This window comes from Rana temporaria, chromosome 2 (assembly GCF_905171775.1).
Source record: "Rana temporaria chromosome 2, aRanTem1.1, whole genome shotgun sequence".
NCBI classification, from domain to species: domain Eukaryota; kingdom Metazoa; phylum Chordata; class Amphibia; order Anura; family Ranidae; genus Rana; species Rana temporaria.
Genome location: NC_053490.1, coordinates 285939830 through 285959158, shown reverse-complemented (window position 1 = coordinate 285959158; position 19329 = coordinate 285939830). Strand labels below are relative to the sequence as shown.

At 40.3% G+C, this 19329-nt stretch overlaps 1 protein-coding gene across 2 annotated transcripts in view; it reads right to left on the bottom strand.

Annotated features, from left to right (window-relative positions):
* Window positions 1-19329, bottom strand: part of IL22RA1 (interleukin 22 receptor subunit alpha 1) — a 32526-nt gene that overhangs the window by 10255 nt on the left and 2942 nt on the right. The window contains exons 2-6 of one of the 2 annotated variants that reach the window (XM_040337183.1): window positions 18591-18723; window positions 13367-13560; window positions 9815-9996; window positions 8045-8183; window positions 1426-1547 (exon numbers count right to left, since the gene is read on the bottom strand). In XM_040337183.1, coding sequence (XP_040193117.1) covers window positions 1426-1547; window positions 8045-8183; window positions 9815-9996; window positions 13367-13560; window positions 18591-18723 — 770 coding nt within the window. Of the gene's footprint in view, window positions 1-1425; window positions 1548-8044; window positions 8184-9814; window positions 9997-13366; window positions 13561-18590; window positions 18724-19329 lie in introns of those variants that run through there. The other variant, XM_040337184.1, reaches the window with a different exon arrangement.

Sequence of the window (19329 nt, the reverse complement as noted above, 5' to 3'; positions counted from 1 at the left end):
ATATATATATATATATATATATATATATATATATATATATATATATATATATATATATATTTTTTCAAAAACAAATGGGGGTTGTCATCTGGGGCCCTGGGGATCTCCGGACCTGACAAAAAAATTGTCCCTTTAATAAAAAAATAAATAAAAATATATTAAAAAAAAATATTTTTTTATAAAAAAACAAATAAAAAAAAGTGGGGTTGCCATCCGGGGCCCTGGGGGCCTCCGGGCCCCTGGGGACCTCCGGACCTCTAAAAAAAAAATGGCCCTTTAATAAAAAATTAAATAAAAATATATTAAAAAAATATATTTTTTTTTTTATAAAAAAAGAAAAAAGGAGGGTTGCCATCTGGGGCCCTGTGGGCCCCTGGCGACCTCCGGACCCCTAAAAAAAATGGCCCTTTAATAAAAAATAAAATAAAAATATATTAAAAAAATATATATTTTTTTATTAAAAAAAATAATAAAAAAAAGGAGGGTAGCCATCCGCGGCCCTAGGGACCTCCGGACCCCTTACAGGTGTACTGCCTGTACCCCCCTGATGGTGGCCCTGGCTGTAGTTGATGGCTATAAACAGCCAGTGCAGGTGATTACAGTTGCTCAGGGCAGCTCTCCAGAAGCGAAGCCAGCTCAAATATGCACAAAAAAAAAAAAAAAAGAGAGAAAAGCGCCTCTGAGTATACTTTGTTTAATATGTAGAATAAAAAGTATCCAGCACTTACATTGTATATAACAATGGTGAAGTCCAGGGAGCTGGTGTAGCTCTTTTTCCAAGGGTCAACACTTGGAAATAGAGCGCGCAGGTCTGCTCCCTGACTCGCGCGCGCTCTGAAACGCGTTGTGGTCCTCCCTGGCCCCCGTACAGCTGACATCACACGCTAGCAAATGACATCCCAGCATAGCAGCTATTCACCATCACGGACATAGTCGGCTCCCCCCTGCTCCGATCGGCTGCAATCACCTGGCTCAGATGCTCTACTGGTCGTCAGCACAGATCTACACCAGCTCCCCGGACTTCACCATTGTTATATACGATGTAAGTGCTGGATACTTTTTATTCTACATATTAAATACAGTATACTCAGAGGCGCTTTTCTCTCTGTTTTATATTTTGTGCAATTTCAGAAGAAACTTACACAATTTACACAAACACACATAAAAGAATTAGAAATGAAAACTCATGTATAAACATGTCAACTCTTTAGCAGATATCATAATTTATGCAGATCTGAATCAGCAATCAAAAAAGCTTTTCTATGAATCAATGCAAAACACTACTAAAACAGTCATTCATTTTCTTTAGTTAGATGCTAATAAGTTGGTCTTTTCAAATACCAAAAAAAAAAAGCAAAATGCAGAAATGTATTGTTTAGCCTTTATTTTTTAAATAGATATAAGTGTAGTGTCATAAATACTTACTAAAGAACTTGGTGTTTTTGCTTGGCGTCGAACATATTTACAGCTGAGGTAAAGCATCGCTGTACCCAACACAGCAACAAAAATGGTAATGAGACTGACAATCAATGTGGCCAACGAATGATCTGTTAATAAACAAAAGCAAATCATAAATCATAGGAGCATGGGAGGACTGCACAATACAATCAGCTTAACCTATTTCTGAAACGTGAGCAATTAGAATGCTATTGATGCTGCAAAGTTGGAATTTCCTACCAGGAACCAAGCTCAAAAGAATCATCTTCTTATAAAACTTATCATCTAAAAAATCTAGTCACAGAAACCTCTTGGTATCAGTAATGTGTGCTAAGTATGAATTTTGCTATTAAAACTTTACTTTAAAATATTCTTATTCAGTAATAACAAATCTAAATGCAAAAAAAAAAAATATATATATCATCAATTCAACAGCTCATCAAGAGTAATTTCTCCACTCTTGTCTAGCCTTCACCATAGCTCATCATTTCCTGATACCTAGATTTCTTTCTATCCACATTAATTTGATTCAGCCATTGTGCTGTGGCTAATAGACAATATTTAATTTTTCACTGCTTCCTGGATCCTCATATGATCATGCATTCATAACATCTTTAGTCATGCACTTAATTTGACAACCTGTGTTAGACAAGCAATACATGTGATTGCTGATAGTCTAGCATCCTTTTTTCTTTCATAGAAGATCCTTATTATGTTGTGCTACCCCTAAAGGAGCCGCTGGAAATTGCCCAGTTTCTTTTCCCAGTAGAATGCCCCACAACCAGGGACACGTTAACAGTCACGGTTTTCCTAAATTTTTTGCAGAAACTGGGAATGGGTTGAGGGAAGTGAGTTGAATATTCTAAAAAGAGATCTATGTAGAGGTTGGGGACAGTGAACTCCTTTCTGTAAAGCTAAAGCAGAAGTCCTTGCAATAGCAAACTGTGGACTTGGCTTGTAATAGATGTAATTAAAAACAGGCTTCTTTCTTTAGAGCACCAAGAGCAGTGTCCCTTCACAAAGAACTAGATAGACTGAGTTTTTCAGAACACCAGCCGACGTCCCCTTTGGTCAAACATAAAGCTGACTATCTAGCGCAAGAGCTGTGGCAGCAGCCCAAAAGTCTCTGAGTTCTCTCTCAGCAGTCTGTACTGTGAAATATCCAGGGAAAGTTGGTTGCCTCCTTCCAAAATCCATGCAACACCTTTCTCCTGTGATACCAGACTAGATCTTCAAATTACAGCCTCTCAGTCAGTTCTCTATTGCTTCAGGTTCCAGGTCACTCACCTGAGGCCTCATGAACAGCCTACGATTGGAGGCTGTCATCTAAAGTGAAGACTTGCATGGGATTTTTATCCTGGACGATGCTCTTTGAGAACTTCAACGCATGAACAATAGATACATAATTAGTGGGGGATCCCCTGATTAATCCATAAATTCCACAACAGTTCCCCACTAGCATTTCTCACTGGTCTTATAAGCTACTATCAATCATCTTAAGGTTCTTGTGTGAGTTTGTCTTACTGATTGGCCTAGAAGCTACTTGAGGATTTATCCTTATATTTTCAGCTGTGCTGTCGATTCTGTTCTTATTTTCTACTTTTTGACTTTAAAACCAACATGCCATAAGCTCCTGAAGAAACATCTTTTGAAAACGGGCAATAAATGTCGAGCTGAGATGTATTATGACACAACGCCTCTTTCATTTTTACGCTATTTCATCAACTATTGGAGAGTGACCTATGGGTCCCTCAATCTAAGTATATGATATGTAGTTGGCATGTTATTCTTGTTTCAAAGCATATTTATGAACAGCCAATTAATTATAATGCAATTTTTATTTTTTTATTTTTTTGTATACTTTCTGTAATAAACTTATTTTTAATATATATCTGTGTTATGCCTATAAAGTCCATCATCCGCCAACCTTTTTCCTCATGAACAGCAAGCGCATGGCAGCACTGTCCTGGAGGGCAGCAAGACCTCCAGGCTGTTTTCCTCTACTAAATGAATAGAGACCAGCAGCTCTGTATCCTAGAGTATTTATACAAACTCCCAACAGTCTTCAGGGCCATCCTCCATAGGATTGACCAGGGCTGTAAAAATATAAATTCTGCTATTTGCATTGCTTCAGCCTAAGCTCCAGAGAGTTCTCCAGTACTCTGAAAAGCAGAGGAAACAGTCAAATGCAGCTGCATGAATTACAGTGAGCACAACTAAATTTACCTAACACAACAATTACAGCCACACTAGTTACAGTGAGACAAGCTAAATGTATCTAGTAAACAAAAACACAGCTCCAATGAACACAGTGAGCCAGCACTAAATCTAAGAAAGAGGATGTGGGAAGCGCTACCCAAGTTCAGTATTAGAAAATCTATTTATTTACAACTTACAGGATCAGCATTAAAACATTGCTCATCATACAAGGTACAGCACCACCACTCACCCTCATCCTGTAGGACCCATCAGTGGACGCCTGGTCACTGTGATCGCTGTGGATGGTTGGATGACCATTCACTTCCTCATATATTCCCCTAAACACCTTTTTTGCAAATGCATCAGTGCTTTTCTTATCCCTACTTCATATAATTGAAATATTGTTTTTGTCAGCAGGTGGGATTGTACAGGCCATACTAATACCTAGTAATTATTATACTTACGTTACTAACATTATTCTCTAAATTTGCTTTTGTATTACAAATAAAAGAAAAATTTAGTGTTCAGTTTTGTGTGCCTCTGACTTTAAAAGTGTACAGTGTTTGTTTTTGCCTTTTCAACACTATTAGACACACACATGCTTAGATCTCTGATAATTGACCATATAACCTAAATGCTGTCTTCCCACTTCTGGGAAATTCTGGAATAATGATATCTTAGAGCCACCTTAAATAGGATAGTTGTCAAAGCATCACCTTGTCTCAGTTCATTAATATGTATTGCTTCCAAGAAAGGCAATTTAAAGAAGAAAAACGTTATTTTTCTTTATTTTTAAGTCTCTCCACATCCTGTATATTAAATAAAAGTGCCAAGTTGTCTTTACCCTGTCCATGCCCCAGTGCTGTTCTCAACTTCCTCCTTGGCTCAATGCTAGAGATCTTCCTCAGGGCAGAATTACACTATCATTATGGTCATTCCTTGTGAGCTCAGCATGTATTTTCCATGCAGAATGTGCTCACAGTTCTCTAGGACTGAGCTGCACTTACACATTATATGAGCACCGCTCAGTCCTGGACAAAATGCAACCAACAGGAGAAAAAACTGGGATGATGTCACCAGACTCACAAGAAGACGTTAAAAGAGAAGTATAGCCAAAGCTCTTTTGGCCATATTTGTCTTGTGGGTTACAGGAGTGCACTCCTGTGACCCATAATCACCTGAAAGCCTGCTGTTGGCTGATGTCACCAATGTCAGGATCCACCCAGATGCGTGATTGGCAGATGGCTCAGCCTCTCAGTGCGCTGCTGAGAGCCTGAGCCAACCACTCCCACCCCCCCTTCTGTCTGATGCTCCAGTGAGCGGCAGAGCAGAGAGTGGTAAAAGTTCTCAGGCCCCGTACACACGACAGAGTTTCTCGGCAGAATTCAGCGAGAAACTCGGTCAGAGCCGGATTCTGCCGAGAAACTCTGTCGTGTGTACACTTTCGGCCCGATGGAGCCGCCGAGGAACTCGTCGAGAAAATAGAGAACATGTTCTCTATTTTCTCGTTGTTCTATGGGAGAACTCGGCCCGCCGAGCTCCTCGGCGGCTTCAGGGCTGAACTCACCGAGGAACTCGATGTGTTTGGCACGTCGAGTTCCTCGGCCGTGTGTACGAGGCCTCAGACTTAGAGCCAGAAGGGGACAGCTGCAGCATCGGACCAATGCTGCAGCCATGTCGGCAAATGTGTGTTTTTTTTGTTTACCATACACCTCCTATAAGAAAAAACATTAGTATAGGGGTTAATAAAAAAATAAAATAAAATACCACAAAGGGAAGCATCACGGGGTGGGGATAAGTGGGTGACCTAACTGACATAGAAAATGTTTTTCAGGTTTAATCAGTAACATACACATTACATCTGTCTCTTCTGTAGTTTGAAAATAATACAACAATGCTACATTTCTGCATTGGGCGAGGCATGCATCTCCAAGATAAAGGTCAAGTTAACATAAGTGTAACCTTAAATATATATATATTGTTACATTGAGATCACCCAAGATCACAAACTAGCCACTTGTAAAAGTAAATATCTATAATTGGTCTCTCAAAATAGACAAACACAAAGACCTTTCTTCAGCTAAAGTACAGTAAACGGTTCACCAAACTAGTATAAAGAAAACCTTTCAACATAGCTCACCACCAGTCTCTTGGTCTCACACTGGGGTTTAGGGTTGTTTCAGGGTACAAATTTCAGGGTACAGGACAAGCAGCAAACTTTACATTTGTGCTCATCCGCAAAATGATGATGAACTTTGGTACCCAATATTTTCTATAGGTGACACTTCCAAACCCTCCTTGGTCATCAGTTTAGAGTTAACCATAAATAATTGGCCTAGAATTATTTCTCTTCCTCCAGTGTGCATTGCAACATATGTGTATTGCAAGAGACATTTTCATGCGTAGCTGCCCCCAACAGGTCATTTTACACCTGTATGTGAACGTGGGGGAGTGGCAAGCTCACTTTTTTTGGGGGATGGGGGTATTAAAGCGGGAGTTCACCTGAATTTTTTTTTTTAACCTTAGATTGATGCTCATTTTGTCTAGGGGAATCGGGTAGTTTTTTTAAAATCAAAGCCGTACTTACCGTTTTAGAGATGCATCTTCTCCGCCGCTTCCGGGTATGGTCTTCGGGACTGGGCATTCCTACTTGATTGACAGGCTTCCAACAGGCTTCTGACAGTCGCATCTATCGCGTCACGAGTAGCCGAAAGAAGCCGAACGTCGGTGCGGCTCTATACGGTGCCTGCGCACCGACGTTCGGCTACTTTCGGAAAATCGTGACGCGATAGATGCGACCGTCGGAAGCCTGTCGGAAGCCTGTCAATCAAGTAGGAACGCCCAGTCCCGCAGCCCATACCCGGAAGCGGCGGAGAAGATGCATCTCTAAAACGGTAAGTACGGCTTTGATTTTAAAAAAACTACCCGATTCCCCTAGACAAAATGAGCATCAATCTAAGGTTAAAAATTAACATTTCCGGGTGAACCTCCACTTTAAGTGTTTGGGTATAATTTTTTTTTTTTTTTTGCTTTTCTTCCTTTTAATCAAACTTTATTTATATCACATAGAGGCCAAAAAGTCCCCTATGTGATATGATACTTTTAGGAAAGGTTCTCTTTAATGGTGTCTTTTAGACCACTGATGTCTTACCTGCATTCCATTAAAGCCAATTGAGTGCACATTGTGCTCCATTAGCTTATTCCTTGATTACAAGGGCTAGGAAAAGTGACACCATAAACTGGAAGTGATGTTCTCTAAAACAGACTATTGTACTGTACTGAACAGTGACTGTATCTGATAGGATGTAGACACTTTTAGGTCAATAATTTCCCATCTGGCATGGTTGATTTTTAAATTAGCCCTTGTTGAGCCAGGTAGTACTGACAGAGCCATACATGACTTGAATTTTACTTAGGGTCCTTTCACACTAGCGGACCGTTCGTCCGTTCATTACAAGTCCGTTAACGGACTTGTAATGAATCCCTATGGGATCGCGTCCGTTAGCGGATGGAGCATCCGCTAGCGTCCACATCCGTCGGGATCCGCTTTTGCGAACGGAAGAAACCCTATTTTTCTTCCGTTCGGCGGAACGGATCGGATGCAGACGGACAGACGGTCCGTCTGCATCCGATCCCCCATAGGGGAGAGCGGAGCAGAGACAGGGCGGTCTCTGCACTGTGTGCGGGGACCGCCCTATCTGCCGACAGCTCAGCAGGGTTGACGGAGGATCCCCGCGGACCCTTAATCAGCAGGAATCAGCCAAAATTCAAATTGTTTTTGGTCAGCTTAAGTAATTAGTTGCAATTGATCGCAAAGGCTGCATGACTTAGTATAACATTGAATGCCACTGGCAGATGCTCTTGGATTCGAAATAGTCATCATGTTAGCTTTTCAGACAAGCACATATGAGTGTCAGGTTAAGTTGCTTATTTATTTTTTGCTCTGTAGTATTAGCCAATATTTGCCAGTGTCCTTCATATTTTCAATAAGTAAAACAGACAATGTTTATAGCCCTTGTCCTCTGTGCTGGAGGTGGCTTTTAAAATCTGTTGTACTGTATGCAAGTATGCAGCCTAGACAAGTCAGAACTGCTGTTGCATTTACATGTGCTGTTTTGAGCACTGATATTACACTCAAGGAAACTGTCTCTTAACAAGAGTGGAATGCGCATACTATGTGCAATATTCAAGCCATATTTAGGTCAACTACTTTACAGGGTATTTGCTTACAAGATTTTCCAAGCTGCCTCTTGAGCAGAAGGGGATTTGGAAAACTCTCATGCTTTTGTTGGATTACATCATACATTAAGCCAAGGCCAAATGTTGAAAAATAATATTTGGTTACATAAGATATGCTTTTTTGTACCATAACTGCACCTATAGTTGTGACTATCAATAAAATTATTACCTGGAAGTGTTTTCACCGCAAAATTCTGAATTTCACTTTTCTGTTTATCTCCAATCATGATATATACACTTCCATTGTATTCAGTGTTGGGACTCAAGCCAGAAACTTCAAACATTTTGTCTTTCTGAGGCTTTTGCCACTGGAATAAAATAATAAAGCATTCAACAACATATGACATTCCCAGCTTTTATCAAATATGGGACAATGTTACTGATAGATAGGTTAATAAATGACTATTTCTTAATTTAAATGTCCATTTAATGTTTATATAAATAAATAAATAATGCGTTTTAATTTTTAAAAGACCACACAATACTTAACTAAACTTTAACAAAGACTTTTGTGAAGCACTGCTGCAAGGGAGGATCCGTTATATACTATAATAGTGGTTGTATACTGGTTATTAAGATGGTAAATGATGAACCTACTGTAATGTAATTACTGTATAGAAACCCCCACAACTTGTAAACATTGTCATAAAACATTGACAGGCTGAAAAGAATGCCATAAATCTTAGCCAAACTAATTTAAGATAAGTTAGAAATCGATATAATTTGTACTTTAAAAATGTAATAGGAGAATGGGGGGTAGTGTATGGAAATGGAAGCTAGACTAGATTGGAAGGTGAATGAGAATCACTGTCTCCCCTAGCAAGGACCCTAATAGAAGTATACCAGGGGGTTACTGCCCTGTTAGTGTGTCCCACCTTTCTGTGTGTTAGGTTCCATGTTTATCTAAGAAGGGGCCTACCAACTTTATTTAAAGCTTGTTAGAAGAGGTAAGGAAGGAGGTCAGTAAGAGAAATACACCATATGCACGCTTTCTCCTTTGGTGGTAAAGGATAGGCCTTAGGCCCGGGACCTGGGGAAGGAATGGGCATTGACTGCTTTCTCCTTAGGGGTGACAGATGGGCCATAGGCCCGAGACTTGGGAAAGGAATGGACAAGGACTGAAACATGCCTCCTATGTTACCCAAAAACTGGGAACAGTTACAAAAGGTAAAATTTGGATAATTCTGCCAACTGTTGGACTTAGTTATTCCATGTTTTTTTATTGTAATTAGTAAGGCCTAAGTTCTGTGCACCATTTAATATCCAGTAAAAAAGATTGTCTCGATATATTTTGTGAAGACAATCAACATATTAAGTGAAGCGCTATTGGGTAACAGATATGCTGTTAACTATGCTGGACTGGTTGTAAAGTCTCTGTGAGATGCAAATGTACACCCACTAACTCGGGGAAAGAGAAATTTATCAGTCAGTTCAAGTCGGGAGTGAGTTGCAGGTTAGTGGTGGAGAGCAGTGGCCACTAAGTCTCCTCTGATATCTTGGCCCCCATTTCTATGAACCCCCAGGTGTTGGATTTATGACCAGCTCTAGAGCTGAGGTAAGGTGGAACCTGAGGGTGTATAAAGATGGTAGGATGGGTCAGAGCCTTGGTTCACTGTTCCTGCAAAGCTAAACTGTAGCCTTAACAACCCAGATGTCAAGGGGCCATCTTAGTGATATTTTTTTAAGGGATTATTTTTTAGCATTATTTATGGAATAATCTATACTTGTCCTAGATCTGTATAAAAACAGTAAAATGGATCGGACACGTTTTGGCTACTTCAGTTTTTTACTTCTGATGTAACTTTTATCTTTCTGCATGTCCAATTTAGTAACCAGAGGAAAATATGGCAATGAACAGTTTTGAAAGGCATTTGAGGTAACACACATGTTGTCAAAACTACTGAAAATAATGTTTATAAGCAAAACATTTGTAGCTTACGATGTCACGATGCTCTGCATCAAAAAAGATTAGGTGGTATTCAAAACGTTGATCCTTGTAAAGCTCTTCCACAGTCACTTGCTTGTTGTCCTTGCTTCTCAAGGCCAAAGAGATAGTTGGAACAAGTATTGTTACTGAACTGACATGTTCAATATAATTCAATTTCGGCAAAATCAAGAAAGCTATAAAAAAAGAAAAAACATTGAACTGTAAGTGACATGCTATGTTGTAAAATATTTATATAGATGATAATCCTATCAGTGGTTAAACTTTAGATTATCTAAGTGACTATAATGAAACTTTTTGGGTTGTCTCCAAGCAATGGCTGCTGTGTTTATTAACGTAAATGTGAACTCTCACCTAAAATAGAAATTAAATGCCAAACATTTGAGCATAATCTCTGTTCTTAGCTGCATAGGGGGCTTGGAGAGTTAGGGATGGAGACTGTAGGGGGGGGGGGGGATGTCGGCAGGAGGCAGAGAAAGAGAAGTACAGTGCTCTTCCTAATGATTAACTGTGCATGGGGAGCATGTCTTCACAAGTCTGACCATTGGAGAACAGTCAAACGGTGCTTCCAGTGCAGCCAGAAAACTGGCCACACTAGGATGGATTTGCCCTCATGCCTTGCATGGTCAGTTTTAAATAGGAAAGCAGGAGAACTGATAGGATCACCAGGTGTTTCACACAAAGGAGACAATACAAAGAGAACGGGATACTTTTTAACATAGGTATAAAGTATAACAGGCACATATCAGGAATATGTAATGTTGGGGTACATAATAAAAAAAAAAAAAATGTACTTGTACTTGCTACTCTTTACTTGTTCATTTATGTACATGCTACCACATACTTTAACTCATACCAATGATTGAATTCCTTTATTACTAACCAGTCTGGTGTCTGCTTTCTGATACCGAACCGTAGTGTATGCAGGATATTTTCATTTGTGCTCTTAACAGTAGTGCAATATCTTCTTTGTTTAACTTGGAGTGTCAGAGGGGCTGAGGTCGTCCTCCAAGTTGAGGCAAAAGAACATAGAAACCAATTGACCAAGCGGCTCCTGCGTCACACATTAAGGCTGACCTACCTGTCAAATAAAGACCTCCAGCATTTGGGGCACTTCCATCTCTGTTTAGGCACTTCCATCTTCACCTGGTCTTCCTTTCGGGTATCTCTCCTCAGGCCTCCAAAGCATCTGATCAAACCAGGATTGGTTTGATCAGATACTGTACAAGACGGTAACAGCTTGTAATAAACAAACCAAAACCGTAAGTGACGAAATCCTTGTCACCTCTGGTTTCTGACATAATTCCTTCCACTCTTCATAGGGAATGCGACCCGACTAGTTGCAAGTGTACTAGGCATCCCGATGCGATGGGATAGCCTGGTAAAGGTGGCGGCAGGAGGGGTAGGGCCCTTCTGCCACCTGTAAAAGTGATAGAGCAGCTAAGCACAGCTGAGCCAATTTGAAAATGTGACAGCAGATGTGGGGAGAAGAACCCCAGCCCGCTGTCACAGGGAAGAGGGTTAGAGGAGGCCTGCTGAACATTTTACATGTTATACCCCAAATACAGGTGTAACATGTTCACAAGGTGAACTTATCCTTTAATGCACATTTCTATTTGATTGCTGAGCCAGTTTAAATGGAGTTAGATAACATCTTAATGTAATTTTTCTGTTAGATCCCAGTGGTTAACCCAGTAGGATTCCAGGTTTATTGACTTAGGCCAGCCATAAACTATTCAAATCCCAGCCGGTTCAACAGCAACAGGCTGAGATTCGAACCATATATGGCAGGCTGAATGTACCAAGTTGATTGATCAATCAACTTGGGTACAGCCAGCCTGTTGGATTTATTTGCGATTATCGCTAGTATCTGCTATAGATAGTAGACTATATTCCACCATTAAACTCTCTAGGCTTTTGAGGGTGTGATCATAAGATAAATTATTAATCACAGTGATTCTATTATCAAAGATTTGACCAAAATATACAGCAAAGACAGAAGGAGAGCAGCGCCATCTAAGTGCAGCATTATTAAGGCATTTTATTCCATAAAATACAATTGGTAACTCACAAGATGTATGCGATCTCAGTGCACATGGGATTATTAATGTGGTTCATCCGCTCGTGGGAAAGATGATCTTCTCATTGGTGAAGAGGCAGCTGATGGGTTCAGGGACGCCGATGGTTCCCAGCGCTCCCAGATACTCAGGACAGCTCACAGACAGAGGTGTACATCACTTACGGTTAGAGAGAGAGCAGGAAGGAGCGCACATTCAGAGCATGCGTGCTCCTTCATCAGCACCATCTAATGCTGCACTTAGATGGTGCTGCTCTCCTTCTGTCTTTGCCTTCCACAGAGTTACTTCTAGCCTGTCACGTGCTGGCAGCCATCTACAGTCAGCTTATCTGAGAACAGGTCAACTGTCCTTGTGCCACAAATGTACCCCTCCACATGAACTCGATGTGAAAGAGAGTTCAAATTACCCACTCTCTCTTTATTCAGCTGATCAAGCACACACGATCGAATGTACATTCTCTTGACCAAAATATACGGAATGAGTGATTCAAATAGAAATTGGATAGGTTCACTAGACACATGGTATGCTGACAAGGAACAAATAGCTCTCCTTGCCAAAAGGGATGCCTGCATTGTGGGTGATAAGAGTTTTTAAGCTATTATCCAGCCAGTTAAAATATAATGCTGCACCTGTTCCAGTCCTCATATGCACACACCTTTGGCTACATTAGTAAATGTCAGGGGTCAGTCAGAGCAATATGCGCATTAGCAGACATCTAGGGAATGTTTTTTTTTTACTAATAACAATAGAGATAACTATGATCCAACATATTTTGTTTGCAATTGCTACATGGATCCTGGGATCCATCTAGGGAATGTATCCTGGGATCCATCTAGGGAATGTTTTTTTTTTTTACTAATAACAATAGAGATAACTATGATCCAACATATTTTGTTTGCAATTGATACATGGATCCTGGGATTTGTTCAGCCTAGATTTAATGGGTAAGTTGAAACAAAGTGCACTTATCCCTTTTGGCCCCTCCAAATCTAAAGTACCCTTCTCCTCCTCTCCAGACACTTACTTGCCTCCATCCTGTGGCTGCAGTGTAGACATTTATGGTATCAAGTGTCTCCAGCCTCGATAGATGGATCTATAAAGTCTATATTGATCTACTTCACAGGCAAAAAATGTCTTCCCCAATGTGTGATATTTTAGATTAGGGTTAGGGGGACATAAATTGAATGTTTTTTATTTAAATTGCGTCCTTGGGGAGGCTAAGCATTAAAGCATTACCAGATGCCTTCATAAACAAAAGGACAATTTGAGTAGGTATATCAATCTTCCGGTCATAGTTTGGGCCCAACAAGCCTCTATGGCTCAGGGAAAAGCTGAAAATCCTTCAATCACAATAGTTCTCTTAATTGGTGGAAGTAAATCTGTAAGTTAATATTACATCATTATCCTATTTCGTTTTATAAAACATTCAGCTGCACAATTAAACACTGGGTAAATGAAGAGTACTCACTATCATCCCGCGGGTTGAGCCTCTTGGACATGACCCAGTCAGAAGAACAGTTTCTTGTTAAGGCTCTGACTCTCCCAAAATATTGGTGTTCCATGAAGTCCTCTTCATCATCAGTGATTGCATTTGTTAAATTACAGTAGACTTCAGTTATATTCTGACATTCAGAAAATAATGACCACCCAGTCTGGCCATATCTTTTGAAAAGAAAAAAAAAAGAATATAAGCACTAGGTTTGTGATCCATACTGTCTCAGTCTTTTGTATTTTGCTACTACTTTTTTATTGGTTCCTACACTATTTATAAGTTGGTTATCCCAATGGTTGAGCATTTTCATCTACATATTTTGCTAAAATTGTTTTGCCATAGTCTACTTAGCATTGTATTTTGTACCCACTTCCTTTTGAAATCTAATAAAAACCATTGAAATACAAGCATTAGGTTTAGTTTCTTTGTCTATGATGTAATTACTGATTTCTAATAATGATCCATGTTCAGCAAATAAATACCAGAGAACCTATCCTCACATCAGGTTATCTAGTTGTTTTGAGACAGCTAGATAACCTAGTGTCCAGAGCCATTTTTTTGAACATTATCTCATTTAAGTTTGGACAAGCGGTGTTGGAGGATTTTGATTATGGTCCCAGCAGTACTCAAGGCCCCAGCAGTACCCAGTGAGTACTGTTGGGACCTTGAAGAAGGGAACATACCCTGAAAGCTTGTCCTGAAAAATTGTACGTTAGTACAAATAAAAAAGTATCAAGGACAGTACCCAATTGTTTCTCACCTCAAGCTTATTGGGGTGGGTTTTGATGAGTGCCTAGTAAAAAAGTTCATATTACTCAAAGGTCTTTTTGAAATGTTTATTGGTTAAGAGCAACAAGATAAGCCAATGTGCTTCAGGGAAAAGGCCTATCCCTTTCTCAGGGCTGGAGCAGTGCATACAACTGGAATCACAATGAGATGCAATAGGAGACCCATTTTAGGGCTTGATAAAGACTGTTAAATCTTAACGGCACTACGAACTGCCTGCCTGCCTCTTAGCAATGACAGTTTTTCCTGTTGGAGTTTGAATTTCCGCATCATTTACTGGCTGCAATAGGGAAGACTGTCCAATTAGGTCAGGTAATGAATTGTTGGGGGAGTTCTAGTATTTAGGCGCTATGGGCGCCATTGCTGTTTTGGTGTTTTTTAGGCCTTTGGCTTTCACTGTCTAAGCAAAATAACTCAGTATTTTCTCCTCAGTAGGTAAAAGTAATATCTGATAATTATAATATATAATACATTTTCTTTAATGGGTAATTCATAATGATATGTGGTAATAAAACCCATCCTATACTTCCATTTATCATTCAAGGGTACGTGAACAAAAATAAAGCAGTTAGACAGTTGGGGCAATGATGATGTGATTTTAGTAACTCTTATGCCGCATACACACGGACGGAATTTCCAACAACAAATGTTCGATGTGAGCTGTATATGCTCCATCGGACATTTGCTGTCGGAATTGCAGCAAGTGGAGGGGAGATCAATGCCTTTATTCTTGGGCATGCAATCACCATACAATGTATATAATAAATTGATGGCACAAGATGAAAACAAAGTAGGAGAGCAGTCAAAACACAGGAAAAGAATGTTAACGGGGAGTGCCATAATTGGGAATAGAACAGATAGGGCAATGGTGCATAAGGCTGGGTTCACATTGGAACATGCAGTGGTTCTCAGTCCGGTGCGTCTTCATTCACCATTTCAGGTCTGATTTAAGCCTAAATTTTGGGCTGAATTCAGACCTGAAATGGAGCAAAAGACACACAAGGCTCCTGTGCATTTCGCACTGGAGCCACTGTGGAGGTGTGTTAACCATGCAAATTGAATGAGGGAAAACCCACATTCAATTTGCATAGGTGTGAACCCAGCCTGAGGCTCTAGTCATTTTTCCAGCCTTTGTTCTACAATATGTTTTGTTTTTATTACTTTTAGACAATGGAAAGCGTGTCACTGTGGTGTAAGCATGCCAGATATGTTTTTGCATGTTTTTAAGGCTTTCTCACTAGGCTAAGTTCACGACTGTTGTCTCGTGAATGTGATTTATTTTTTTTTGCAACGTGCATAGGGCAGCACTTTAATTTCAATGGGCTGCCTTATACGCAAAAAAATGGCAACTAAGCTCTCGTACTTTTTTTTGCCATTGACTTTTGCACATTTTAACATCTAACATCTGCTTGCCGTCTTTGAAATACCATTAAAAATGAATGGCGACACAAGCACGACATATGCGCGTGTTCACAGAATACTTTTTTTTTTTAAACTTTGTTTATTTGTTTTCTGCAAATACAATCATCAAAAAGGCACAGTAACAGTTACAGCTCTTGCATAGATTAACGCAGAATCAACATTTTCATAGCAGACATCGACTTTTTCCTGAGAGTAATTACCCCGGTTCCTCAACGGAGAAACCACAACAACAAGTGCTCCAGGGTATTCACCATGGACCGCACTGGGCCCCATAACGTAGAAACACAGTAAACAGTAGAAATACCTATCAGTTGTAGTACATTCCACCTGACCACACTCACTCACACACACCCAAGCAACTGCCCTGGCCATTCACCCACCCACCCCCACATCCGGATCCGCTCGCACCCCAACCACCCCCCAGCCATCCAGCAACCACCAGTACAACCCTCAACCCACCCGCCTATAGCCCATTATGGTTGAGAGAGTGGGGTATCCTTCCAGAAGGAGTCTGCAATATCCAGCCAGGGCTGCCAGATCTTGGTAAACTTTTGGGACAAGCCCTGCCCATATATATGCACTTAACCACTTAAGACCCTGACCAAAATGCAGCTAAAGGACCTTGCCCCTTTTTGCGATTCGGCACTGTGTCACTTTAACTGACAATTGCGCGGCCGTGCGACGTGGCTCCCAGACACAATTGGCGTCCTTTTTTCCCCACAAATAGAGCTTTCTTTTGGTGGTATTTGATCACCTCTGCAGTTTTTATTTTTTGCGCTATAAACAAAAATAGAGCTTTTTTTTTATATAATAAATATCCCCCAAATTATATATATATATATATATATATATATATATATATATATATATATATATATATATATATATATATATATAAAAAAAAATTTCCTCAGTTTAGGCCGATACGTATTCTTCTACCTATTTTTGGTAAATAAAATCGCAATAAGCGTTTATCGGTTGGTTTGCGCAAAATTTATAGTGTTTTCAAAATAGGGGATAGTTTTATTGCATTTTTATAATTTTTTTTTTTTTACTACTAATGGCGGCGATCAGCGATTTTTTTTGTGACTGCGACATTATGACGGACACTTTGGACAATTTTGACACATTTTTGGGACCATTGTCATTTTCAGAGCAAAAAAATGCATTTAAAATGCATTGTTTATTGTGAAAATGACAATTGCAGTTTGGGAGTTAACCACAGGGGGCACTGATGGGGTTATGTGTGACCTCAAGTGTGTTTACAACTGTAGGGGGGTGTGGCTGTAGGTGTGACGTCATTGATTGTGTCCCCCTATAAAAGGGATCACAGGATCGATGACGCCGCCATAGTGAAGAACGGGGAAGCCGTGTTTACACACGGCTCTCCCCGTTCTTCAGCTTCGGGGACCGATCGCGGAACTCCAGCGGCGATCGGGTCTGCGAGTCCCGCAGTCACGGTCACGGAGCTTTGGACCGGGTCGCGGGAGCGCGCGGCTGGGCTTAAAAGACAACGTACATATACGTTGATGTGCCCAGCCGTGCCATTCTGCCGACGTATATCGGAGTGAAGGGGTCCTTAAGTGGTTAAAGATGCGTAAGACCTTATTCACCATACGATACAACATTTGAATACCAGGAGCAGATGTACTCTTCCAATGTAACAGGATAATTTTCCTAGCATAGAATAAAACTGAGCGTATCAGAGTTCGAGCATGAATTGTAGATATAAGTGTCATTGAGCACTCCCAGCAATCCAACCTGCGGAGTGAGAGGAATGGGGAAGTGTAGGGTGTCCTTAAAAAAAGAAAACAAGTCCTTCCAATACATTAATAAAGCTGGACATGACCAAAACATATGTACAGTATATAGTCGGCCTCAGTGGATCCGCACCTAGGACAGGAAGCAATAGAAGATAGACCCATGCGTGCCAGCCTGGCAGGAGTATAATGTAAACTGGTGTATAAATTTAAATTGTACACACTGATCGTTATATCCGATAAGATCAAGGAAGCAGACCTCCGAGGCCTCCTCCCACCCCTCCTCGAACAGCCCCGGAATGTCCACCTCCCGTTCACAGATTACTTACTGTACTTACTGTGAATAGAAGGTTAACATCTTTTGAGGCCAAAAACTCTTATAGCTCAAATAAAGCTCATGTACCTTTTCAAGCTACCAGCTTTAAAAAACACTATGCTTAGGTGTGAACAGGGATCAATGAAAACCATGGGATTTTGGATGTAGAGCGTTTTGAAGTTTCAAGCTTGGTGTGAATGGGGCCTAAGCCCTGAGAGTGTAAAGCTGGCCATAGATGGGTCAGTTTTTGCAATTTAACCAGCTGGTTGAGCGAAAAAAAAACAGACCCGATTCCTTCATCCACACATTTGAAGTGGATGAGGGAATCCTCTCATTGGGGTTTATTTACTAAAGCTGGAGAGTGCAAACTCAGCTCAATTCTGCATAGAAACCAATCAGATTCTAACCTTAGCTTATTTAATTAAGATTAATTCATTTTAATTAAGATTTGGCAACAAAACCTGGAAGCTGATTGGTTTCTATGCAGAAGTGAGCCTAATTTTTCACTCGAGCTTTAGTAAATAAACCCCCATTGTGTCATTGTATTCCTGCCTGCAGTACTGATCAACAGGACATTTTCTAGCAGGGCAGAAATATAGAAATTGATTGGTAGAGGAATTTCTGTACAACCACAATTCATGTACCAAAATTTGTCCAGTCCCTCCTGAACCGTCTCAATTTCGATACATCTATGGGCAGCTTAAAGTTGATTGTGTGTTAGCACTGCTGACAGGAAACAATGGACAGCTGGGAAATGGGAAAGAACAATGAGTAGGGGAGAAGATAAAAAGATGGAGCGTGCTCACTAAGGATGTAAAAGAAGCATCTAGTGATTGTCAGGGAACAGGCAGTGCTCTTCTATGTTTATATTATGCAAGATTCAGCTGTAATTATTCAGGCAGGTGATTAAACTTACCTCTTGTATTGGACATTAAACAATACGTCTGGTGGAAGGTGGTCTTTGTTCCATTGTAGCACATATTCAAAATTTGTTGCATTAAAGGTCACATTGTGGTGTGTAATGTTTAGACAGCTATGGCAGAGGTTCACTGAAAAACATATATATGTAAAAGATTATTTCATATGCATGCACTGTCAATATTGTATACAAATTCTATCCAACCATCATATTTTAGTTCTTGGAAGATACACACTGGATGAATCAACCAGACTTCTTAAGCCCTGTACACACGATCGGTTTGTCTGATGAAAACAGACCGATGGACCGCTTTCATCAGACAAACCGATCGTGTGTTCGGTTTGTTTTCCGTTGGTGAAAAAAAAATAGAACATGTTTTAAAATTTTCCTATGGATTAAAAACCGATAGAAAAAAACGATTGTCTGTGTGGAAGTCCATCGGTCAAGTCGACGCATGCTCGGAAGCATTGAACTTAATTTTTCTCAGCACGTCGTAGTGTTTTACGTCACCACGTTTGGACACGGTCGGATTTTTGACCGATGGTGTGTAGACAAGACTGATAAAAGTCAGCTTCATCGGATATCTGATGAAAAAATCCAATCGGATTAGATTCAATCACATAGCCGATCGTGTGTACAGGGCTTTATGGTTCTTAGAGAATGAGATCTGCCACTGGAGTCTCTGGCTCTAACCCTTGTGTGACCATAAAAAAGCCTGGTAAGGGGAATCTCAATG